The sequence below is a fragment of the Peromyscus leucopus genome, chromosome 6, assembly GCF_004664715.2.
Source record: "Peromyscus leucopus breed LL Stock chromosome 6, UCI_PerLeu_2.1, whole genome shotgun sequence".
NCBI classification, from domain to species: domain Eukaryota; kingdom Metazoa; phylum Chordata; class Mammalia; order Rodentia; family Cricetidae; genus Peromyscus; species Peromyscus leucopus.
Genome location: NC_051068.1, coordinates 82,271,305 through 82,295,933, shown reverse-complemented (window position 1 = coordinate 82,295,933; position 24,629 = coordinate 82,271,305). Strand labels below are relative to the sequence as shown.

General features: G+C 49.8%; 2 protein-coding genes and 1 long non-coding RNA gene across 4 annotated transcripts; 1 reads left to right on the top strand and 2 right to left on the bottom strand.

Annotated features, from left to right (window-relative positions):
* Positions 1 to 3,393: 3,393 nt before the first annotated feature.
* Positions 3,394 to 6,475, bottom strand: Gstm3 (glutathione S-transferase mu 3). The gene is made up of 8 exons (XM_028879414.2): positions 6,304 to 6,475; positions 5,863 to 5,938; positions 5,507 to 5,571; positions 4,830 to 4,911; positions 4,638 to 4,738; positions 4,075 to 4,170; positions 3,870 to 3,980; positions 3,394 to 3,588 (listed from the first exon to the last, which is right to left on the bottom strand). Exons 1-8 carry the CDS (start codon positions 6,349 to 6,351, stop codon positions 3,490 to 3,492), a joined length of 678 nt encoding a protein of 225 aa, XP_028735247.1. The 5' UTR covers positions 6,352 to 6,475; the 3' UTR covers positions 3,394 to 3,489.
* LOC119088210 lies at positions 6,468 to 16,466 on the top strand. Its single transcript, XR_005091828.1, has 5 exons — positions 6,468 to 6,791; positions 10,872 to 11,011; positions 12,520 to 13,193; positions 13,384 to 13,491; positions 15,715 to 16,466. It is a non-coding gene; the product is annotated as an uncharacterized LOC119088210 (long non-coding RNA).
* Eps8l3 (EPS8 like 3) lies at positions 11,238 to 23,926 on the bottom strand. Of its 2 annotated transcripts, none has more exons than XM_037206989.1 (19): positions 23,657 to 23,926; positions 21,713 to 21,767; positions 21,511 to 21,575; positions 19,846 to 20,004; positions 19,444 to 19,593; positions 19,301 to 19,356; positions 18,767 to 18,927; positions 18,556 to 18,674; positions 18,227 to 18,347; positions 18,082 to 18,143; positions 17,802 to 17,876; positions 17,378 to 17,526; positions 13,911 to 13,992; positions 13,664 to 13,698; positions 12,999 to 13,182; positions 12,691 to 12,819; positions 12,314 to 12,387; positions 11,740 to 11,872; positions 11,238 to 11,535 (listed from the first exon to the last, which is right to left on the bottom strand). In XM_037206989.1, the coding sequence occupies exons 2-19, from the start codon at positions 21,741 to 21,743 to the stop codon at positions 11,524 to 11,526; spliced, it is 1,797 nt and encodes a 598-aa protein (XP_037062884.1). In that variant the 5' UTR covers positions 21,744 to 21,767; positions 23,657 to 23,926; the 3' UTR covers positions 11,238 to 11,523. The 2 variants fall into 2 exon arrangements, with proteins under 2 accessions (XP_037062884.1, XP_037062885.1); XM_037206990.1 differs by having other exon boundaries at positions 18,767 to 18,924.
* Positions 23,927 to 24,629: the final 703 nt, after the last annotated feature.

Sequence of the window (24,629 nt, the reverse complement as noted above, 5' to 3'; positions counted from 1 at the left end):
TTTTGAGTGGCTGATTTCCTTCCAGCGGTCTGTCAGCTTTCGGCCACTGTGACAAATACCCGGGATAAATTGGCTTTGAAGGGGGGAGGATTTATTCTGACTCAAAATTTCAGAAACTACAATCCTGGGTCACTTGGCCCTGCTGTTTTTGGGGCTGTAGTGGCACAGTGCCTCATGATAAGAGCATGTGGCTGCCTCTTGACTTGTGGCAGCCAGGAAACAAGAGACAAGGGGTCAGGGGTTGGGGGGGGGGAAGAAGGGAGGGAGAGGGGATGGAGGGAAGGAGGGAAGGAGGGAAGGAGGGAGACAGGTTGGGAGAGACACAGAAAGAAGCCAGAGTCCCACTTTCCCCCAAGGGCCCTTTATCTTAAATGGTCTACCATCCCCTGGAAGCACCATCAGCTGAAAGACAAACCTTTAAAGTTGGCCTTTGGAGGGCATTCAGTGTCCAAACCATAATAGAAAGGACAGAGACACACGGTGTAAGTGTGGTGGTTGTGTTACATACAATTACATCTCTCTTCCTAGGAGACTCTTTTACTGACTTCGGTGGCCATATTTTGGCAAGGCCTCGTTTACAAGAAGAATGAATGCTTCTGTGGCAAATGCCTCCCGGGTCAGTGTTGTCTACATTTTGAAAATTTGAAAATTGTTTTTATTATTGAAACGATTCAAGACGCTAATGCTCTACCTCTGGTGATATTGTTGAAAGTGTTTATTTCATGATTTATGTTCTTTTTTTTTCTCTGATAAGGAAGAGAAGGTGACCTCTAGTTGTCACCCATCAAGAAACTGAGGTCTCTGTCTAGCAAGGTAGCAGAAATTGAATTCTATCAACATCACAAGCTTGGAAGCAGATCCTCATTCAATTGGGTTTTGAGATGGGATCACGACCCTCATTGCACATTGAATTCATCTTTCAGATGGGAACTGAGATTAGTCTCAGGGAGGCTGAGCCCAGACCCCTGGCCCATTAGAAACCATGATACAGGAGGCATGTGCTGTATTAGGCTGATACACTTGTAATAGTGATACACAGCAGTGATAGCACATTTTTATTTGGTTTCTAGTTGTCTTGTCCAGCTAGTCACAGCTGTGCCCTCAACGTCTCTGTCCTTGTCAAATTCCTAAGGTCTTATCAGGGTGTACCACACCCTCACACTTGGGAAATTCATGTCCCACAGCCAAGACATTGGCCTCAACACCTAACTGCTGCTGGCAGAAATTCTGAAAGGTGGCAGTGGAGCCGTGAGCCTAAGATCTTACATCTACACTATCCCTCCTGAGGAGACCCTCCCTCCAGATAGCACTGGGTTTCAGGTCACTTAGGCCATGTCCCTTACGGGTGAGATCTTTGGTGCCTGGTCTCCAGGTCATTACTCTGGGGATGAAGGCTTCATAAAAATTGTGTTCTGGAATGGAAAGTAATGCTAGTTCTCTCTCTATAGGAGTCAATTTTAAGTTGGCTTTCTTTTCTTAAAACTAGTCGTGCATGAACACATTCTCATGGTTAAAAAGGGAAATCTTAGCTTATCTCTGAAATCTCCTTTAAGTCCTACTCTGGAAACTGGGTCGTTTTTAGCTTTGCCTGAAGTAAGCCTCCTAGTCAGCTTGGCCATGTCCCTCTGTGCTCTTAGGTGTTCACTTACATAAATGTGTCTGTAGGAAAATGCATGCTTTTATACCCTAAAAGAAGACGTCCTGTGCTTCCTTATTTGTAAACTAATTTTGGAACTCAACAAGTATCTTGGGGATCCTTCCATGTTGGTTCCTACAGTTTATTGTGTGTGCACTCAAGCTGCACATGCATGTGTGTCCACATGTGCATGTGTGTTCACTGACATGTAGAAGCTGGAGAACCTCAGGATGCCATCCACCTTTTTTTTCCCTCCCTTTGGATAGAGTTTCTTTCTGGCCAGGAACTCATTATTTGGCTAGACTTTGGGCAGCGCACCCCCAGGAATCCCTTGTCTCAGCCCCCCTAACACCGGCATTGCCAGTGTGTGCCACCATACCCACCTCTCACCCTCATTCCTGTATGCCATGGCACACTTCCTAGCACCGCTGGGCATTTACATGGCATCTACTTGTTCCTAAATGATACAATATACACATTTTTCGTGAGCTCAGATAGGAAGAACGATTGGGCCACCAGATACGCTTTGACTTTTAAGACTGATTATTTCCTCAGGTTCCTGCATCCATCTTCAGGCTCACCAGCAGTGTCTGTCGCCCAGCATGAAGTTTAATTAGTAACCAACTGTTCCAATTCTATTGACAGGCCCACAGTTTGAAGTGCCACCTTTATCACTTTAATCTCTCTCCCCTGCCCAACCTGGGTCGTTTGTAAGTTCCAGTTCTGTTGAGTCTATCAGCACCACACAGTTTACTTGGTTATCTTTGCAGCTTCTTAAGAACTCCACTGTTGGGAGCCACGCAGCCCGGGTTTGGACCAGTATATGAGTGCTTGTCTAACGGGTCTCCAGATGAGGCAAAAGCCCATGGGGACAGTCTCACTCAAGGACCAGTGGAGTTTGGGACAGTGCAGAATACTGCTGGGACCACACAGCCTGCACGCTCTCTTCTCTCTGGTAATATTGATGATTCTCTTGGTGGTTTTTAATGTCATTGTGTCAATCATGTATGGGACAGATGTGATTCCTGGAAACCCCATTTTGTCTCAAATAATTTTCCCCTAAAACTCTTTGGGAGCTGATGTTTCTCGGGTTTCAGTGCTGACAGGATCAGAGGCAGATCACCCCTATTTCTGTAAATATGCTTTGAACAAAATTGTTGTTCTTGAAGATGTGTTCTTGAAAATGTGTGCCTATGTTTATCACCTTTTAGTTTTGTAAAGACAGGATGTAGCTGGCTCGATATTTGGCCAAGCTAGCAAAATGATAAGTGCTGCTTTTAGTTTAAAGATGTCTTGATGTGAAAGTTGGGAGAAAACATATTTGACACATTTGTTTTTGCCACAGATTAACGTTGGAGGATGGGAAAAACTTGTTAGTATGGAAAGACATGCTTGTTTTCGATGTATAAATAAAGGCAGCTGAAACTCTTCAGGGTCAGCCACTTGTGTGAAACTCATCTGGTGACCAGATTGTTCATTTTTTTTCATGCTGAAGCCCCTTCCCTGTCTCAGGACCTGAACCTAGGCTGTGGCTGGACCACTGCACTCCATGTCTGTTTAAAGTAGCTGCTACCTGGCACTGGGCAATGCCTCTACTTCCAATACCCACTCAGGCTTGGGGTAACTTCTGGCCCTTGAACTCAGCTGAGAAGGGAATGTCAACAGTTATGCATGGATTCATATCTCCTTCATCCTCAACATCTCCTCACTCTCCTCCTTTGGCCTTTACCCCTACAAGAAATCCATCTAGACACCAGTTAACGTAACTGCTGTTTATTAGAAAGAGCAGAAAAGACCGAATGCAGGCCCCTTGGGACAGGACGGGACACAGTGGGCAGTGCCGGATTTCTCGCTCAGCATAGGCACTTATTGCCCCACTTGGCCATCTTGTTATTGATTGGCATCTTGAAGAATCGGTCACACTGCAGGAATGCAGCAATTTTCTCCAAAGCCTGAAGGAAAAGCACACCAGGCCTTATTAGGACTCTAGCCCCGCCCCCCAGCAGACCCACAACAAACAGCGACATTCACTTGTCCCGGCCTTCACCCATTTCTTTCAGTTGTTGCTTTCAGGGTGTGCAAGCCAGGCTCTTCCCAAGACTTAGAAGCCTGGAGGTGTCTAGCCATTGATCCTTTTAGGCAGAAGTTGGTGTTGGGCGCGTACAGTGGGATCTGCAGGGTGTAGGGCGTCTGTGCTTATTTCTGTGAGAAAGGGATATGGATGGAACATCACCTCAAAACGGCACATGAAAGCCTTCAGATTTGGGAACTCATCCAGGCACTTGGGCTCAAACATCCGATTCTGGTCTAAGACATCATAGGTGAGGAAGTCCACAAAGGTAAGCTAGAACAAGGGCAGTGAAATGTCAGGCCCGAGGCAGTCAGCGGTAAGGACCTGCAGGGACAGACAGGCTCCTCTCCCTGTGCCTTCTTCCTACCTTTTCCCCTGCAAACCACGAGAATTTCCCCAGGAACAATGAGAATTGTTTCAGCTGTGAAGGTAGCTGTTCCAAGTACTGAGGCTTCAGGCTTTCCTGGGAGGGGAAAAGAGCAATAGCTGTTGTTGGATCCACAAGAAGGTTCAACAGGGGTGACCAGAGTCTGATTCCCAGGTCCCACATTAATGCTGTCTTTGGATCTCTGCACACATTGCGCTCTCTCTCTCTCTCTCTCTCTCTCTCTCTCTCTCTCTCTCTCTCTCACACACACACACACACACACACACACACACAGAGTAGCTGACAGCTGTAGTCAGGGCCTGGACGACTGATGGACACAGCAGACCCTTCTCTAGCCAGCTTCCTACTGCCTTCTCTTGGAGGAGGCAGGATGGCGAGCTGGGCTTTGGAAAGGAGGAGAAGCTAACACCAGATTTACACGACAAAACAAACCATACACTCTGTTTCCAATCCTTACGGATTGGGTTGATGGAAAGATGGCAACCATAGAAGGGGGCAGAACAATTCTTAGCACACAGCTGATTCCAGATAAGGACACTTACATGCTCAGAATTGTAGCAGAGTCGAACCAGCTGCATGCGGAAGTCCATTATCTGGTTCTCCATGATGTCCACTCGTATCTTTTCTTCCTCAGTGTCGCCACCTGTAGGTCAGAGGGCAACAGATCATCCTCGGGATTGCCCACCTCCAGGTGAGTAAACTGCCTGTCTCTCACATCAGCGTTAACTACTCACACATGTTGTGCTTGCGAGCGATGTATCGCAAGATGGCATTACTCTGGGTGATCTTATTCTTCCCATCCATAAGGTAGGGCAGCTGGAAGGAAAAAGTGAAAGAGTGAACCTAGCTTGGTCTTGCCTCCTCCACTCTTCTGGGAAAGAGACTTGCAAGGCAGTAAAGATGAGGTAATAGAAGCTAGGAGGAAGAACAAAACAAATAGAAATCAGCACTCGGTCCCCACCTGATTCTCAGTGTGAATGTACATGTGTGGCATGTGGACTTTCTCAGAACACTTTCAAAAAACAAACTGTAAATATTTTATATTTTAAAGTAAAACTGTAAGAGTAGTGTGTTTATGAATACGTTAAAGAGCATTTACTAACCATGATGCTTAAGATACTGGGACACATTCAGAAGAATATGAAAATACCTGATGTCTCTCAGCGACAAAGTCACAGACCGGGCTAGTAACTAATGTCTCCTGTAGCCTGTCTTTGAGAGGAAAATGTCTGATAGTTGTCAGTGGGAATTAAGATGTTGCTCACTCCTGTTCAATGGCCCTTGCATTCTCTCCACTCTCTCCAGGTGAAGAGCCAGCCTCTCTATTCTAGATTCTCCCAAACCAGAGATGAAGTAAAAGATGGATAACTAGAAGGCCTTCCCTTCTGCCCACTCCTCCAAAGCTACCTACATTGGGAAAATCCAGATCTAGCTTGAATTTCACATCCAGCCATTGGCTTCTATCATAATCAGGAGCTGTAAGAGAAAAGTGGGACCCAACCTCCTTACCAATCTAGTCGAGAAATGACTTAGTCCTGATACCTCAAGTTCCCAATCCCCAAAACCTAACCCTTGGGCTTCTGCAGTCTACGTATTAAGATGGGCTTGGACAGCAAGAGGGAACCCCATGGATGAGCTTCTCTTGGCCCAGTTCCCAGATGACTGGAGCAGGGGTCCCATACGACCTCGGTGTAGTGTTCCTCCCTGGGTGAAAGACTGGGCCACCTTGGCCCAGTGCAGAGGGCCACCGACACCCACAGACGTTACCTTCCCCACACGTGTACCGTTTCTCCTCATAGCTGGTATCAGTATACTCCAGGAGCATGCGGATGGCATGAGCCAGCTAAAGGTAGGGGATGGAGAAGGACCCCGGTCAGCACGCCTGCGCAGTTCCCAATCACTTCCAACTCCCGCCCGTCAACGTCCCCAGCCCAACGCGGCCAAGCCCCTGCATCCTGTCGGGAGGCGGAGGGTTGAAATTGTCGTTAAGCAGCCCCTTCGCTCTGACCCGGAAACCTCCCGTTCCCTCCTCTCTCCACGGGCCTGGGGACCCCATAGGCTGGTCGGACGTAGGCCTCGGAGGGCAGCTTAGCTGACGCTGGTCACAGCGGGGAGGCCACCTCTGCACCGGACACTGCCTCTCCGGTCCCTCGCTCAGCTGCCTGCATCTCTCTGTCCCAGCGGCTGGGCTGGCGAGGGGCCACTCACCCCGCGGATATCCCAGTAACCCAGAACCATAGACGACTTGGTCGACATGTTGGGAGACCTGTGCCCCTGCTGGGATATTCGAAGGCTTGTGGGCGCCCCTTTATACTGGACGCTATGGGCGGGGCCAATGCGTTCGGACTGGCTCCTCCTTCCTCGCTCGGTGCTCCACCCGCCCTCCGCGTGGTCACTGGGCACGCGCACGCACGCGCGCACGCGCGCGGCTGGGGGCCCCCCAAAGCTTGGTGCGCACTTCTGCTGCTGTTGCTGCTGCTGCATCCACATCCCGGCAGTGGAGACCTGGACCTTAGTTACCTGGGGAGCGTGAGAGTCATGCCGCATAATGAGCTGGCGTTGGTCAGCGGAGTCGGAATTCTGGCCACAAGCGAACAACTGTCTTTGGCTTCCTTGGCGGGACAAGTGAAGGGCTGTGAAGGAACGCAAGATAATAACAAGAACCAATAAATCGCTTAGACACATAAAACTGTGAGGTAGGAAGTGATTCAGGTACAAGGCAATACCTAAAGTACGTTGAGGCTAGAAATGTCCTCCACCCAAGATACAAAGTGGCTCTGAGAAGACTTTGAGGGAGGCCGTGAACACTGAACAGGGCCACTGCCGGGAAAGGATAGGCTATGCACATCGGAAATTCCTCAAACGACAGCTCAGGCAGGAGGAGAAGGGCAGAACAAACGCTGGAAGGTGGGAAATAGGTGTGCAAGACACACGGCAGGTGCTGCTGAGTCCGGCAGGACTGTGAAGCTGCGGCAGAAGGAGACATCGAATGTTAAGTGTTTGGCAGCAGGTTGTAAAGGTTGTAAAGAAAATTGGAGTTTTTTCTCTACTCTGTGGGGAGTGTATAAAATCTAGGTCGTGATGTCCACTAGAAGCATAACGCATGACACAAAGCGATTTTTAAATGTTTTACTCTAGTTAAAAGAAAAAAAAAAAAAAGGCGGCCAGGGGTGTCTTCTAATTCTGTAGGTTTTCTTTAGTTTTCAGCTCTGAGATGAGCCAAGACCGATGGGTTAGTGTCTCCTTCCATTCTAAGACCTTAACTTTTCTGATTAAGTTTTTCTCCGAAGGCTCCCCCCCCTTTTTTTTCCCTGAGGAAAAGATTTTGCTTTTGTAGTTTGTGTTCCCAGCTATAAGAGAAAATTTCATGAGGCCAGGAAGCTGAGTGAATGATCGAGGACGCCTGGAAATAAAGTACTCAGCTCTGAATGATGTTGTGGTCTTGGATAAATTCAGCCAAAAGAGATTTCCTGGACGATCTTGTAACACGAATCTTTTTTATTTTATTTTATTTTATTTTACAATACCATTCAGTTCTACATATCAGCCACGGGTTCCCCTATTCTCTCCCCTCCCACACTCTCCCCTTACCCCCAGCCCACCCCCCATTCCCACCTCCTTCAGGGCAAATCCTCCCCCGAGGACTGCGATCAACCTGGTAGACTCAGTCCAGGCAGGTCCAGTCCCTTCCTCCCAGATTGAGCCAAGTGTCCCTGCATAAGCTCCAGGTTTCAAACAACCAACTCATGCAATGAGCACAGGACTTGGTCCCACTGCCTAGTTGCTTCCCAAACTGATCAAGCCAATCAACTGTCTCACCTATTCAGAGGGCCTGATCCAGCTGGGGGGCCCTCAACCTTTGGTTCATAGTTCATGTGTTTCCATTCATTTGGCTATTTTTTTCAATAATTGAGTAAAACCGAAATTTATTATAAGCCACAGTCGTCCTAGAGACCTCCATGCTATATATATATCCTCTATGGTTCTATGGGTTGTGGTCTGATTGTTCTTTATTTTATATCTAGAATCCACTTATGAGTGAGTACATACCATGACTGTCTTTCTGGGTTTGGGTTACCTCACTCAGGATGATTTTTTCTAGTTCCATCCATTTGCCTGCAAATTTCATGCTTTCATTGTTTTTCTCTGCTGAGTAGTACTCCATTGTGTATATGTACCACATTTTTTCCATCCATTCTTCCGTTGATGGGCATCTAGGTTGTTTCCAGGTTCTGGCTATTACAAATAGTGCTGCTATGAACATAGCTGAGCATGTATCTTTATGGTATGAATCAGCATTCCTTGGGTATATGCCCAAGAGTGGGATGGCTGGGTCTTGAGGTAGTTCGATTCCTAATTTTCTGAGAAACCGCCATACTGATTTCCACAGTGGTTGTACAAATTTACATTCCCACCAACAGTGGAGGAGTGTTCCCTTTGCTCCACATCCTCTCCAACATTGGCTGTCATTGGTGTTTTTGATCGTAGCCATTCTGACAGGTGTAAGGTGGTATCTCAGAGTCGTTTTGATTTGCATTTCTCTGATGATTAAGGATGTTGAGCATTTCTTTAAATGTCTTTCAGCCATTTGTAGTTCTTGTTTTGTGAATTCTCTGTTTAGCTCTTTAGCCCATTTTTTAATTGGACTGTTCAGTATTTTGATGTCTAGTTTCTTGAGTTCTTTATATACTGTGGAGATCAATCCTCTGTCAGATGTGGGGTTGGTGAAGATCTTTTCCCATTCTGTAGGCTGTCTTTTTGTCTTATTGACTGTGTCTTTTGCCCTGCAAAAGCTTCTCAATTTTGAGAGGTCCCATTTATTAATTGTTGTGCTCAGGGTCTGTGCTGTTGGTGTTTTATTTAGAAAATGGTCTCCGGTGCCAATGCGTTCAAGAGTGCTTCCTACTTTCTTTTCTATTAAGTTTAGTGTAACTGGATTTATGTTCAGGTCTTTGATCCACTTGGACTTGAGTTTTGGGCATGGTGACAGATATGGATCTATCTGTAATCTTTTACATATTGAGATCCAGTTATGCCAGCACCATTTGTTGAAGATACTTTCTTTTTTCCATTGTATAGTTTTGGCTCCTTTGTCGAAAACCAGGTGTTCATATGGTAACATGAATCTTAAAAGTTCTTATTAATAAAAACAAACCTGGAGCCAGGTATTGGGGTGAATGCTGGAAGATCAGAGAAGCAGAACAAGCCACATCCAACCTCACCTCGCCAACTCCTCAGCTGATCTTGTTTCCTCAGACTGGAAGCCTCTGAGTCCTCATCTGAAGGGATCTCAGCTGAACTGCTGCTAAAAACCTAAAAGCTTAAAAAGACCTCTGGTTCCTGGTCCTCACACCTTATATACTTTTCTGCTTCCTGTCATCACTTCCTGGGATTAAAGGCATGTGAACTCTCAAGTCCTGTGATTAAAGATGTGTGCCACCATGCCTGGCTTCTATGTCTATCTAGTGGCTGTTCTGTTCTCTGACCCCAGATAAGTTTATTAAGTTTATTGGGAAGCACAGTATATTGGGGGACACAATATAGCAACCACATTTCCCCCTTTTTTGTTTAAAATAAAAAAGTTATAACTAATAAGAAAAAGTATCTACAATAAGTATATACAATATATACAGTTAAGAATTATATTAACAATGTCCAGTCCATTAACATTTGACAAATTCAAACAAAAAATTTCATTACTTATGTTTAAAACAGGTAATTCCTTTTTAAAAGTGGATTCAATAATCTACCTTTTTATCTTACCATATTCATATTCTCTTTTTTCTAACATGATGAGAAGCAGCTTGTAGCTTAGAGCAGAAGCCACCACCTCCATGGCCATGCTGCCACAGCTTTTCCTCAGCAAGCCTCCCAGGCTGGCCTCGAACTTGGGATCCTCCTGCTTCTGTCTCCTTTAGCAAATCCTACCCGCATGTGCCACCACAATTAGGCACATGCAGCTCAGGCCTGAGCTGGGGCCCGCAAGGCCACAGGCAAGTAGCTTTTTCGTGAATTCATACCTGACAAGTTGGGCGCCAGATGTAACACAAATCTTAAAAGGTCTTATTAATAAAAACAAACCTGGAGCCAGGTATTGGGGTGAATGCTGAAAGATCAGTGAGACAGAACAAGCCACATCCAACCTCACCTTGCCTACTTCTCAGCTGATCTTGTTTCCTCAGACTGGAAGCCTCTGAGTCCTTATCTGAAGGGATCTCAGCTGAACTGCTGCTAAAAAGCTTAAAAGCTTAAAAAGACCTCTAGTTCCTGGTCCTCACACATTATATACCTTTCTGCTTCCTGCCATCACTTCCTGGGATTAAAGGCATGTGAACTCTCAAGTCCTGTGATTAAAGATGTGTGCCACCATGCCTGGCTTCTATGTCTATCTAGTGGCTGTTCTGTTCTCTGACCCCAGATAAGTTTTTTAAGTTTGTTAGGGTGCACAATACATTGGGGGACACAATATAGCAACCACACCATCTTAATAACCTACAAGGGGCTCTTGAATCCATGAGAACATCAGACCTGATCCGTGGAGTATATCGATGGAGGCATAGCTCCTCTTCTGTGGAGATGAGTTCATTTCATGCCTTTTGAGACGGAAAGACAGTAGACACCACATACAACCCAAATGCTTCATTTGACCAGGGCGGAGGCACAGGGCGTGGACTGACGGGCCTGAGTTCACACAGTGGACCTGAGGACCTTCACCTCCCAGGGCAGTCAGTGTTCCTGTGTTCTGACTCACCTAACAGACACTTCCTTGTTCACAGTCCTCTGAATCACCAGCCAGTGTGAACAAAGTCCAGCGTTGTCAGCAGGGGGTCCTCTGCTGCTGTGACATGCCATGCCTTCAGCTGGACTAGGAGCCTCGGAGTGGACTGGGAGTCATGTTCATAGAAGGATAGCAATGGTGAGCATAGCCTCATTTTGGAGTTTATTTAGAGGGGAGAAAGAGAGAGTGGGCCACAGTCCCCAAAGGCTGATCCACAGCTCCAGGTTGCAGTGAGTTCTCTCTTTAGCTCAGTCTGACCAGGAATGGTTGTAGGGTTGATGCCGTTTCATACCCAGTATCCCGGCTCCCCACTCCCTCCCTTTGGTTCCCATCAGGCCCAGAATAAATGGCGAGGAGAGGGGCATATGACAGTCTTAAAGTTGCATTTTATTGGAAAGGAGTGGGACTGAAGAGATTAGGAATAAGCATGCCAAGCTTATGACAGGGGTAAAATAAATAGTAACCGGAGAGGAGTTCCAGCCCAACAAGGGTACTGTTTGCCTCAAAGTCTGGATCTGTTCATCTTCTTTGCTGTGCGATCTGTGGTTTGCCACAAACTGAAAGAGGACTTTTGAGGGCTCTGACTGGGTACCAAATACTCCATCTTGGATATGAGAGGTCCTTGGTCTTGAAGGTATTTGAGCTGGTATCTAATGAGTCATCTAAAGGAAGAAAATAATTCAGATGGAGCTGGTTCCAAGTGAGGGATCCCCAGAGTTCATGCCACCAGTATGATCAGTGCTTCCAGACACACCTGAGTGGAGGAAGCTGAGTCCCCAGAGGAATATCCCACACCTAGTGTTCCCAGCTCTCTCTTTCTCAACCCAAGAAGATTAACAACCTCTGGGTGGGAGTCAGGACCTCACCCCCAGCATCCTCCTGACAGCATCCAGCCGGGCCTGGATCCTTGGGGCCTCCTGTGGGCACAGCATCTGCAGCTCCCCAAGTCTCATGTGAAGTAGCTGATTCCCCGTCAGGGACCCAAGGGTCCTTACAGTGCTGTAAATAACAATGGTGGAATCCATCAGAGGTGGGGTTGGGGGTGCTCAGCCTTAATGTTTGTGTAGAGCAGGAAAGGTGGGGTTCCAGGAACTAGGTATCTGCCGGTGCAGGAACAAGTCAGTTAGAGAACTCCTAGGCTTTGAAAGAGCATGTTCTGGAAGGGAGGGGTGGTGAAGGTGACCGCCCAGGTTCTTCCAGAATTCACTACCCTTGACTCTTTCGCTACATACAGTCTCCCACCTGGCGCCCTACCCTGGGCTCAGTCAAACAACCTTCTCCTGTCCTCCTTCGTTTAGCAAAGAAAGCCTAAGATGGAGTCATCACGTACAGTGGAAGCTAGGTTCCACGTTTAGGTCTCTGAGGGGGAAGGGGTCTACAGTTCTCACCTGAGCCTTTTACAAGGCTCTCCCCTCCTCCCCCATGGGACTGGGCACTCACATAGTGGAGAAGTTCTCTGCTTGTAGCCAGGCTGTGACTTCCTCAGGCTTGGAGCTAAGACGAAGCATTGGAGCCTAGACTCAAGGGAAACTTGAAATCAGAGGTCATGCCCTCTCACAGCCATGCACAGCCTCCCATACTGGGTCCCTTCTGCTGAACTCCGTCAAGCCACTTACCTTACCTTCTGGTTCTCTCTGGTTTTGCAGGGATCCTGACTTAATGTTTGCCCAGACCCTACAATGAACTCGGCACCCAGGAAGCATGCAGTGATACTGATTCAACTGAACTATGATCATCTTCGTTGGTCACCCAATCCTCCCTGCTACCCGCTCTGACTCAGGACTCGGGGCTCCTGGGTGTTCTAGGCTGGGTAGTACCCTAAAGGATGATGGTCTCCGGCTTCCAGGGCCTCCCGCCGGCAGGGGCTCCAGGATGTTGCTGGGAATGTAACCAGTCTGTCCTGCCTCATTCTGCACCAGCCACCAACGCTTGCTCTGGTCCAGAACCTGACAAGAGTCACCCCGTCGTCAGCCCCCAGAGCCCTATCCTCCCATCCCCTCTCTCCCCAAGGCTTTGTCCTTCCCTGGTATTCCCACTTTCCTGTTCTCTCTGTAAGCCACCCACTCCAGGCCACTGGATCGCCCACCAACCACCTCTTTTTTCTGGATTCACGCATAGGCCTCACCTCCAGAACCTCTCCCTGGGCCACAGTCAGTTCCTGTGCATTCCTTGCTTCAAACTCATACAGGACTTGCATTTTCAGGGCCGGTTTGGCAGGCCTGGGGCTGGAGGCTGGGAGGTGTGAGTCCTCATGTTCGGAGCTGTGGTTGTATGGCTCATCCTGAGGAAAACGCAGACTGCTGCTCCTCCTAGAGTTGAGGTGAGAGACAGAGTCAGGGTGGCTGGCAAAAGGGAACCGTGCCCAGCCACAAGAGCCCTAGAGCTCCCAGGTACGGTCTGTTGGTGACTTTTTGGGTTTCCATAGGGTTTTATGGCAATAGTGTTAGGCAGGGATTGGGGTACGAGGTTTTGCATACAGGAGGGGCTCTGAAATGCCGTTTATCTCTCAGAACGTTTCCACCAGTGGGATTTCCTGGATCTTGATTCTGCTCTGAGCACTTTATACCTGAACTGTGAGGACTAGAGGCTACATGAAGAAGCATTTCAGAGGCTAGGAGGTAAGAAACTGCATTTTCATTCGAGGTAGAGGAGAGACATCTTTGCACATGTCTGTATCTGACTAAGAGAAAGTACAGATGATCTCTGGGATGTAGAAATCCACAGGTATAAAGGCTCTGCCCTCTATCTCCCTTCCTGTGACTGTGAGCATCAACTAAGCATTTGACATACCTGAGGGAAATAGAATCCTGGGTTCTTAGGGGTTCCTGTAAGAAACAAGACCAGAGTGGGTTAGAATAGGAGGTAGCCAGTGCAGTGGTTAGGAGAGGTACCAGACCATAATAGGCCTGTAACAGCTGCCTCTTGTCCATTGTCTACCTCCCCAAAAGGTACCCATATGACCCACCCCTTAATTGTCCTGTGGTTTTGATCTGAACCGGAAGAGCTTTGTGTAGGTCTCAGTGCTAAGCAACCTTACCATGGAGTAGGGCTCTGGAATCTGCCATCCATCGGAGAATGTGGGTCGGTAGGGTGGTGGTTCATCGCCTGTCCAGTCAACCCTGAGGAGAAAACAAAGTTGGGTTTAGAGCCACTGTGTACCAGGCTGTGGGATGTGGAGAGGGAGGAGATGCGAGAAGGCCTAGCCTCAGGGATCTGTGGCTAATGGGGAGATGGCCCATGTATGTAGATGAAAAGCTACAGGAAACCCACAAAGAAGCAAATGGTTAGGCAGGAACAAGCCTAACAGTGCAAGTATCTGTGGGCAGCCTCACTCTGGTCCCCAAGGTACAGCTGTGGTACCCCCTAGGAACACAGTGGACACTTGGTCACCCTCATTGAAGTTTAGAATTAAAGCAGTATAATCTGGAATATTGGGGCTCAAAGAGCCCTTGTGGGGAGTTTCAAAGAGCAACCCCACCCCTTTATTTATTATTTATTTTGAAGATAGATTTTTTTTCCATAAAATACATTCTGATTATGGTTTCTTCTCCCCCAACTCCTCCTGGATCCTTCCCTACTCCCCGAGCACCCAAATCCACACCCTTTCTTTTTCTCTCTCACTAGAATACAAACAGGCATCTAAAAAAATGAAATAAAATTAGATAAAGCAAAAACAAATAAGCCAGAATAGGAGATAAACAAACAAATAGAAGAAAAAGAGCCAAAGAAAAGGCTCAGGAAACACATATAGATGTGGTGACACATACAGACATGCCATAAAAACACAAACCTGACGTAATACCTCTAGAGTAAACAAAGAATAAATAATAAGAGAGCCCTTATCAAGCATTATGTGACAAAGAACCTTCAAAAATGCCATTGATTTCATTTTGTGTTAGCCAACTACTGCTGGGCATGGGGCCTGGTTTTCAGAGTAGTTTGTATACCCCGTGAGACTCCATTAGAGAAAACTAATTCTTCCTTTGTGAGCAGTTATCAACCAGAGACAGCTTCTAGGTTATGGATGGAGGCTCACGTCCATTCCCCCTCTCAGCACTGGGACCCCATCTGCCCCAGACCTGTGCAGGCCTTGTTTTCCAGTGTTGCAAATGTATGCATGTGTGTGTGTGTGAGTGTGTGTGTGAGTGTGTATGTGTGTGTGTGTGTGGTATATGTGCATCTTGGTGTGGGGTGTGCACACGTGAATGTATGTACTTCTGCATATGGAGGCCAGAGGCTGATGCCATCTCCACCTAACTTTTTGAGACACAGTTTCCCATTTAACGTGGTATGCTTCTCTTGAGCTAGGCTGGCTCTTCCACTCCACGGACCCCCCTTCCTCTACCCTGACTCCCACACTGAGGTTACAGACATGATGCCACACTTGACTTTTATGTGGGTGCTGGGGATTCAAACTCAGGTCCTTATGCTTTGTGCAGCAGGCGTGTTATAGACTATTTCTAAAAAAAAAATTCAAATAATACTGGGTTTTGAAATCTAAAGTGACATACCTAATGTTGTAGAATATTTGTAGACTGTGTGAAGATGTGTCGCTGTGATTGGCCTGGTGAAAAGATGAATGGCCGATAGCTAGGCAGGAGAGGATAGGCAGGATTTCCGAGGAGAGAGAGGAAGAGGAGGAGGAATGTAGGTCACAGAGAGTTGCCAGACAGAACCAGAGGAAGCAGGATGGGTAGTATGGAGTCGAGGTAATGCCACATGGCAGAATGTAGATCAATATCAATGGGTTAGTTTAAGTTAATAAGAACTAGTTGAGGACAAGCCTAAGTTAAGGTTAAGCTTTCATAATTAATAATAAGTCTCCATGTCATTATTTGCAGGCTGGCAGTCCTGATGAATAAGCACTCTACAACCTAACATGGATACTCCTTATTAAAGGGCCTGAATTGAAAGCACTCGAGGCCTTGTCTCGGGCCACCGGAGTCTTGCTAGGACTGCATGTCAGAGCTATCCCTATGGGTGATGTAAGCCCAGTGCAGCTCCAGGATCTGTTAGAAGAGGTCCAGAATTTATAAATTCCTTCATCTTAGTGACTAGACAAATAAAGCACATAAAATAGATCATCTGGGTATGAACAACCCAAATGCCCACTGATGAATAAAGGCTAGACAAAATGTGACTTGTCCATAGGATGGAATATTAGTCATTCACAATTCTGACACATGCTATAACATGGATGGATTCTGAGGACATACCGATAAAATCAGCTGGTCATGAAAGGATGAACCATGTCTTATTTCACTTACATGAAGGACCTGGACTAGGCAAACTGATATGGACATAGAGCAAAGGTAGCCAGGGGGTGACCACAGGGGAAATGGGGAATTATTCTTTAGCAGGTATAGCCTTTCTGTTTGGGGTGAGAAACTTCTGGAGCTAGGAGTGGTATTGGTACACAGTGTTGAGAGATACTTAGTGCTACTGAATTATACACTGAAATCTGTACATTATCGTGTTGTGTGTATTCTACCATCAAAATAAGTAGGCTGCACTGAAACTATTCATGTCTTTAAGCAAACTGGACAGAACTTCACATGGGCCTGAGTTAAAAAGAACTGCTCTTTAGGCAAACACATGGGAGTTTCCTCCCAAGCCCCAGGCTCCTCTCTCTCTCTCTCTCTCTCTCTCTCTCTCTCTCTCTCTCTCTCTCTCTCTCTCTATCTATCTCTATCTCTCTCTCAGACAAGGTTTCTCTGTGTAGCCCTAGCTGTTCTGGAACTCGCTTTGTAGATCAAGCTGGCCTTGAACTCACAGAAATCTACCTGCCTCTGCCTCCTGAGTGCTGGGCTTAAAGGCGTGCGCCACCACGCCCAGCATTTCTGTGATTTCTTTTTTTCTTCTTCCTGCTTTTCTTTCTGCCTTCTTCCTGTAACCATTTCTCAGACCCCTACCCTCTGCTACAAATCCTGCTTGAGGAAGCTAGGCCAGGGGCTCCCGATGGAATTCACAGGCCTCTCATTGTGGCCTGCCTCACACTGATACTGTTCTGTCACATAGTTAGGACCTCTCAACTGGGGACCCAGATGTGTGGCCTCTGTAGACTGTTCCCGTGACATGTTAGCCCAGGTGTCCAAGTGAGTTTCCTTCCTAGTTCCCAGGCTCTCTAACTGGTCCCATGCCCACCCCTCCACCCACAGCAGCTTGGCATCTCTAACTCCTGTCCTGAAGCTTGCTGTCAACTTCCGGGTGTTAAATCTGGCGTCTCTTATGTCAGCCATTCTTTAATTCTGAGCTGGACTGAGACCAAGTTTTCACTTTGTCCCTGGTGAAAACGAGCACACATTTTAGTAGAAGCTGGCATTGCTCTTTTTTTCTCTGAAGTAATGTTTCTTCACTGGGTAAAGGCAGTGCTTAGTGAAAAGTTGGGAACTCCATGTAGAGTCCCCCACATTCTCTGGATATGTCTCTGGTTTGCGATCATGTACCACCAGGCTACACATCATGTCCTGCATTGGGCCCTCCACGCCCCTTGTCTTTACTTACCAGCTGGTGGTCCAGGCTGTGCCGAGTGACTTCCAGAGAGCAATCTCGGGCGGCCGTAGACAGGACTGCAGCAGGTCTATGGCTTTGGGGGTGAGGAGGGGTGAAATCACTTTGGCTGCAAGGCCATCCTCGGGGCACTGGGACAGGATCTGGAGGAGAGGTAGGAAGAGAAGGTATCAGTACATCCAAGTCAGAAGGGAGCAGGAATTGTCCAAGAGCCCCTCAGCTCTGTCTCCTCGCTTCCTGTCTGTCCCCCCCCAAAGACTTGGGGTTTTGTCTCGAGTGGTATCCCGGCAGGAAGATGCGTGTTGAATAAAGGGCAGGCCCCACAGCTCCCTGGTCCTCCCCCCACCTCTTGTTCCTTCCTCTGCTCCTCCTTGGCTTCAGCTGGTCCCCTTTGCCACCCCGTCTGCCCTCCACTCACCAGTTTCAGGGTTTGGAAGATGAGGTCCACGAACTCGGGGGCACTTGTTTCCTGCAACCGTAAGGCCAGCTTCCCCTGAAGACACGGAACAGGGTTGGTTCCCATCCAACGTTTACCCTCACCAGAACCCTAGCACCCCATAAGTGGGTTGTGCCTTGGCTCAGAGCCTTCCAAAGCCCCAAGAGAAGGAGGAGCTGGAGAAGGGCAAGCCTTGGGTGGTGGACATCAGAGAGAAGGGGAGCTGGGGAGGAAGGGCCCAGAACTGGCCAGAGCCACTAACCAGGAGGTTGAAGCTCAGCTTGATCTTCTGGAAGCAATCAACGTACTGTGCTTCTGTTAGCTCTGTGGAAGAAGGAATAAAGGTGGGGTTTCCAGCCCCCCCCCCAAGACACCCCTGCTCCTCTCCTCTGGCATGAACTACTTACTGTTTTGAGCCTTGTTCTTTTTTCTCCCAAGTTTTCTCTTCTTATGATTGTCCTTCGCCTTGGCCTCCTTCAGCTTTCCAGCGAACAGCTCAATGTCTTTGAGGACATGGTTTAGTACCTCCTGGATGCCCAACAACCCACGGCCTTGAGTGGACAGTCGTGAAAACCCTGAAACTCCCCACCGTGGCTCTGCTATCATCCCACCATAAGCCCCAGCCTCAGTCCCAGCCCTGCCCTGTCTACCCTAGGAATCTGGGTTCCTGAGAATAGGTTCTCCCTTTTCTCCAGCCCAGGAAGCCCCGGCAAGCCTCCAACCGCCTTCAGTTTACCTCATCCCTCTCTGGGTCCTCAGGAGATGGAGCACGCCTTGGAGGAGGAGGCAGAGTGAAGACGCTTGGTTCTCGGGCACTTGGGTAGTGTGTCAGGGACCTTGGGGATGGTGGGATGCCTACGGCGGATGTGGAGGGACCATGAGCCCAAATTCCTTTGACTCGGTCCAAACCTCCTCCTCCTCCACTTGCCCTTCAGACACCAACTTACTGCGTTCTGGGGTCACGTGGTGTGGCTGCTCTAGAGGAAACCTCTGCTCTGGAAGGGACCTCTGCTCCAGAGGGGGTGTCTGATGTATAGGGAGTGGCCTTTCCAGAGGATACCCCTTCCGCCTGTCCTGGCTTGGATGAAGGACTCCGAATCGAGGTCTGCTGAGGGCATGATGGAAGACAGAGCTTTGACAAAGTTCTTGGGACAGATACCTAAGCCCACAGGGCATCACCATCTCTCTCCAGGAAGCCCACTCCTGCTCCTTAGTTTCCACTTGAGCCTTCCCTGACTCCACCATGCTTCACCTGCCTGGTTCCTGGGACTTCCTGGGTTCTACAACTTCTCCTGGCTTCTGGAGACAGTATACAATGCACTCAATACATTCCCAACACCCTTCGTTGGTCTAAGCCTTTGTTAGTTCTTGGCATGTGTTTGTTAGGTCCCAGGATCACGAGTTCTCCAAATGTGTAGCCCGGATATGGCCCTCAGCCTGAGCTAGGAGGCCCTGGATGTTGCTGGGTAGAAACAGCCTACCTTTCTTCTAGTTCTTCCTCCAGGGCCTTCTGCAGGCTTGTCCTCAGCTGCTCTGCCTGGAGGAAGCAGCAATCATTATGTGTGAGTGTGTGTATGTGATGGTCACCAAACTCCACCCCTGACCACAATACCCGGTCGCTCACCCCTACTTCCTGGCATTGGAAGAGTAAAGTGCTGGTGCCTGGAAAGCCAGACTCCTGCACAGTGACGGATAAGATGGAGTTGTAGGAGCAGGTGTTGAGTGCTACCTCCATGGCCTTGATGTTGTCCAGGCGGTAAGAATCTAGGTCCTCCTAAGGCAAGTGGAAAGGCCAAATGTGAGGAGATCACTGAGAGCCACTGAGACCCTGAAAAGGTCACCCCTGCTCTCTGGTGGGCTGGGTAGAGTCTCAACCCTGATTCTTATGCCTCTGTCCCTAGTCCCCTGGTTTGGGATGTGTATTGGATGTGGATAGGCACTGAGAAGCACGTGGAGAGCCTAGTGCTTGCTTTTTAGCATCCTGGGCTAGCCAGGGCCCACAGCTGGGTTTGCTGAGAAGGCTGACCTTAGTCTCGATGTCCAGCAGCTGGAGCCAGCCATCTTTGACCTGTAGGATCAGGTCTTGGCTCCACACTCGACCCTGTGCATCCATCTCCTGAAGCTTCTGTAGGGCATCCTTCGGTTCCCGGACTCTCTGTGTCCCCAGCTTACATGTCATCAGATGCTAAGGGGACAGGAAGAGACTGGTGTGGGAGAAGGTTTGGAGAGAGGGTCCCCGATGGCAGCAGGCAGGGGAAAGGCAGTCGAGGAAGAAGGTGTGTCCTTGGCTCCCCCTGTGGGGAGGTCAAGCTTTTCAATACAGCAAGAGCCTATGGAAGTTGGGTTCTTGAAGAGGCTTCCCCAGGCTAGGGCTAAGGGGTTCTGGGATTCCAAAGGAGCCATCACATAAGGTGACTGGGTGATCAGGGGTGTGGGTTCCAATCATCCAGCAAAATCATCCGTGTTCCTCTGTGTGGGCTATGGGACCTTTGTGGTCCCTTTGCTGCATTTAGGAACCATTGTCCTCGGGTTGTTCTCCCGTTCACCGACCTCACATGCCTGACCCCTGTCTCTTTCCACACTCCTGCTCATGCCCAGATGTCTTTCTGTGCCAACCCAGTGCCACGGGGCTCTCAGGAAGATCGAGTGTCCTCCTTCCGAGTCTTGCACAGAGAGAGCTCTGGCCACCTCTGACTCCCAGGTCCTTGCCTTCTGCTGGCCCCACGGCTTGGCACCTTTTCCCTTGGCCACCTTTCTCTAGAGATTCCTGCCTTCCCACAGAAAATGGTGCCTCCCTGAGGCGTCCTCCATTTGCTCTAGGGTTCTGTTGGAGAGGAGCAGTCTGCTTCCTGCCCCTGGACCTCAAGCCTCACTCCTGCCCGGGTGCAGTTCCTCTCACTGTGTCCACACTTCCAGCACCTCAGCAGGACCCACAGGCCTGTCATCTTGAATGCACCTCCCCTTGCTCTTGCCCGAGGGGCCTCCGTGAAGCCAGTTCCCAGCCCCACTCCACAGAGAAACTGGACAGTGGCTGGGAAGCCCTTTCCCCACGGCACTGTGGGTTGCCTACTTGTCTCCTAGCACCCGAGGCTGCCAGGGTCGGGGTGGGTTCTGTGCCCCCCTGCCATGCACTATGGCCACCTCCATGTGCCTGGTTAAGCAAGCTCTCTGACCACATCCTTGCAGTTTAAAAGCCAATTCAAATGACCAGCTCTCGAAGTGCCAGCTATGCATTTGGGTGGGGCCAGTGACTCCATTCCAGTGGCTCAGCCTGGCCCGGGAGTGCAGGATGTCTCCCCTCTGTGACACTGACCCTTATAGCTGCAACCTTCATACCTTCTTCCTCACAGCCATATGCGACCCTGAACAATGTACAGGAGGTGGGTTGGACAATAAAGAGGTTGGTAGGATGGCTTTCTGTGGGTCTTGACTCAGTCACTCCTGCCGAGGGACCCAGTATCCACCCCCCATGACCTCCAGCTGGGCCTGCTCTGCCCACCCTGGGACTACTCTCCACTCCCCTGAACCTGGCAGATGTTCAGGCCTCAGGCTTGCTGAATCTGACTCCCCGGAGTTCGGTCAGCTGTTGTGTCAGGGTCAGGTGTATCTGTTTTCGTAAGGCAGTGGACACACGGGAACTCGGAGCTCTACCCAGAAACTGCCTGGGACCCAGGACCCCAGGGGTACTCACCTCCACCCTGTGCTGCAGGAGGGTAGGTTCTGAGGCCATGCTCTGGGAATATTCCTTCCGGTGCACTGTGGGAACAAAGTCAAGGGCAGGGGCAGCGGAAGTGAGGTGAGGCTTGGACAACTGGAGGGGAGTGGAGAAGATGGGGTTCAGGGAGCTTGGCCCAGAGGGGGGCTGGGCAGGGTAGGGGAAGCAGGAAGCTTACGGTAGATGGCTTTGCTGCTGGGCCTGGACATGTTGACACTGCTGAGGTCAGCCTCCTAGAATCACAAGGGACCAGACAGTCATTAGACTAAGGGACAGAAATGCAAGGCTCAGCCGCTGTGCCTCTGACCTGGGGACTCAGACCAGACCTGAAGCCCTTAGCTGCAGGGGACCTATTCAGAGTCATCTGCATCTAATACCCTGCCCAAGAAGCCCATCTTGTTAGCCTTGGAGGCCATGGGCCAGGGGAGAAAGGGTCTGGGGCAGGGGCACACAACGTGGATGGCCTCCCACGATTTGAATCTGGGTTCAGATCTTACTCTGGGATGAGATGTAAAAGATGCCATGGATGAGTTACTTCTGGGGGAAGGGCCAGGGGGCTCAGTTGCCGTAGCAAGCCTCTGGGCAGCCCTGCTGTAAATCTGCAAACAGGGAGGACGCTCCCACTAATGACCGTGCCAGGGAGAATGTATTTGAGTGTGAGATTCTGTGTGTGTGTGTGTGTGTGTGTGTGTGTGTGTGTGTGTGTTAGATACAGAGATAGATAAAAGACAGACAGACAGACATATATGGGAGGGGGTTACCGTGTGGAACTTGCCAGGGACCGACGGTCATCTGGTGTCTGACCATCATTCCTGCCTCTTTCCTCCTGGTGTTCCAGATTCTCCCCCAGACCCTCTCCCCCCCCCCAACTCTAAACCCAGCTCACAGTCAACTGGCTGGTGAAGGCTTCTTTAACCACCGCCTGCCCAGAGCGTTCCCACGTGTTCCAGCACCGACCGTTCCTCTCTAACAACAGGAATGGCCATCGCCGCCCCGACAGCACTCCGAGCCTGCTGCCGACCCCCTCCCGACCCCACCTCGCTTGGGCTTCACCACTGTCCGTCCAGCACCAAACGGTGAGCGCCACTCTAAGGAATTTGCCTTCAGACGACCCCAGAGCTGGAGCCCTCACCCCCACTTTTCAGATGAGGACTCTGATATTCAAAGAGGACAACAGGCTTAGAGGCACAGCCACTGTTTAACAGGGAAACGAGCCAGAGCTGTCTGGCTTACAACTGTGTCCCTGCCACTGGGCGGTGGGCCACAGAGGGGGCCTCGAACACACATCTTTTGAAGTGGAGTGGAGTTAAACGTCCTGAATTTGTCTGTGCTGGGTGTATGGAGAAGCCAAGGGAGTGTGAATTTGTATGCATTCATCATGGCTTCGGTGCACCTCCACGCCTCTCTCTGCTCGGTGCACCTTGGCTGTAGATCCCTGACCAAAGTGTAAGCAAGCACCCACACCTGTTTATTGGGACTGTTATGAAAATGACGGAGATCTGTGAAGGTGACTCACAGATGGAAAAATGATTAGCCAGTGAGCGCCATGGGAACATAGAGGAGGCGACTGATCTCTGTTCGTTGCCCTGCTCGGGGGGGGGGGATCCCCTTTCCTAGACAACTGTAAATAGTGCCAGAACCTGACCCTTTCCTCCTCACCTCCCTGGCTGTGCCATTCGATTCCTGCTTCCAAATGGAAGAATAAAGAGCCCTGCTCCGCTCAGCTCAGCCCTGTTCTTCCACACCAGTGTGGCTCCTGTAGGTCACCACGGCCTCTGGCGGGCTGGTGGGGACGGTTCAGCTGCTAAAGACCCTGCATCGCAGGGCTCAGGTGCTGGTGGACCTGCCTGGCCCCCTTCAGTGTCGGGGACATCAGCCTTTGCTCTCCCTGGTGTGGGTGAACAGAGCAAGGCAGGGCTATCTACGTGGCTGACCCTGGGGGAAGCCTTCTGGATCCCCTTGCTCTTCCTGGTCTCCAGCCAGTGGGGAGTTCCAGGGGCCAACCCTTCTTCCTAAATCCGAGAAGAGGCTGCAAAATGTCCCAACCCTGGAGAGCCACAGAGGTGCCCGTGTTGGCCCCAGGATCTCCAGTCCTTCCTATTTCCCGGAGATAGGCGCTTACCTGAATGCCTGCCCTGCAGCCTGGTGTCTGGGCCCCCAAGAAGGCTGGTGGTGGTGCCAGTGATCCCGACTGCTGGAGGGAGTTCAGTGTGGTTCCTCTGCCAGCTGCCTCAGGCAGAGACCTACTGACGATCAGGTGGCCTGTGGGTGAGGAAGCAGGCTTTGAGGAAGCCACACCTGCGGTCTTTGGACTCTGGAGGGTGGGGAGGCCTCTCAGGCCACCAACCGCCCAGCTCTGAAGTGGACCTGAGGAAGCGTCTGTGCCGACAGGTGTCAGAGCTTGACCAGAGACCTCTGCTTCCCAGCTTCCTCCTTGTTGACCTCTGGCCTTGGGTGTGACCCTTCATCTCTCTGCTTTTTATGTACCTTCTCTGAGGCCCTGGGTGAGCATCAGGCACTGGGCTCTCATGGGCATGTGATCATGTGTACCCAGGTCGTGCCTGTGAATAGGACATTGCCTGTCCTAGAGAAGATGGGGTGGAGCCCAGGGTCACTTGTGCATGACACACAGGGCCGAGGCTTCTTTCAGGGCTCATCCTGGTTGTGCCTGTCTTCTGTCCCCTCTCCTCTGGTCACCTTTATTCCTTATTCTTTCTTCACCCTGTCCCACCCCCACCCCACCCCCCAGGCCCCAGTGGATGCCCTCAGTAAAGATGGGTAACCAAGGCCTCCCTTGGCCACTACTCAAGAACGTGCCTAGTTCCTGCAAGTGGCTTTATTTAAAAACCTGTGATACCTGGGGCAGGTCAGACTCCTTGCCTTCTGGGAACTCGCAGCTCAATGTCGGACACCAGGAATAAACAGACAACCAAGGCTAAGGCAGAAGGAGAAGGACGGGGCATAGACGGGGATGGTGATGTGGGAGCTGAGACTCTTGGAACAGAGCCTCAGGTTCTGCTAGGGTTAGGGTCTGCGGTGGAGACTTCTTTGGAGCACAGAGCTGTAGCCTGCAGTCAGGACGCTGTCTTTGGCTT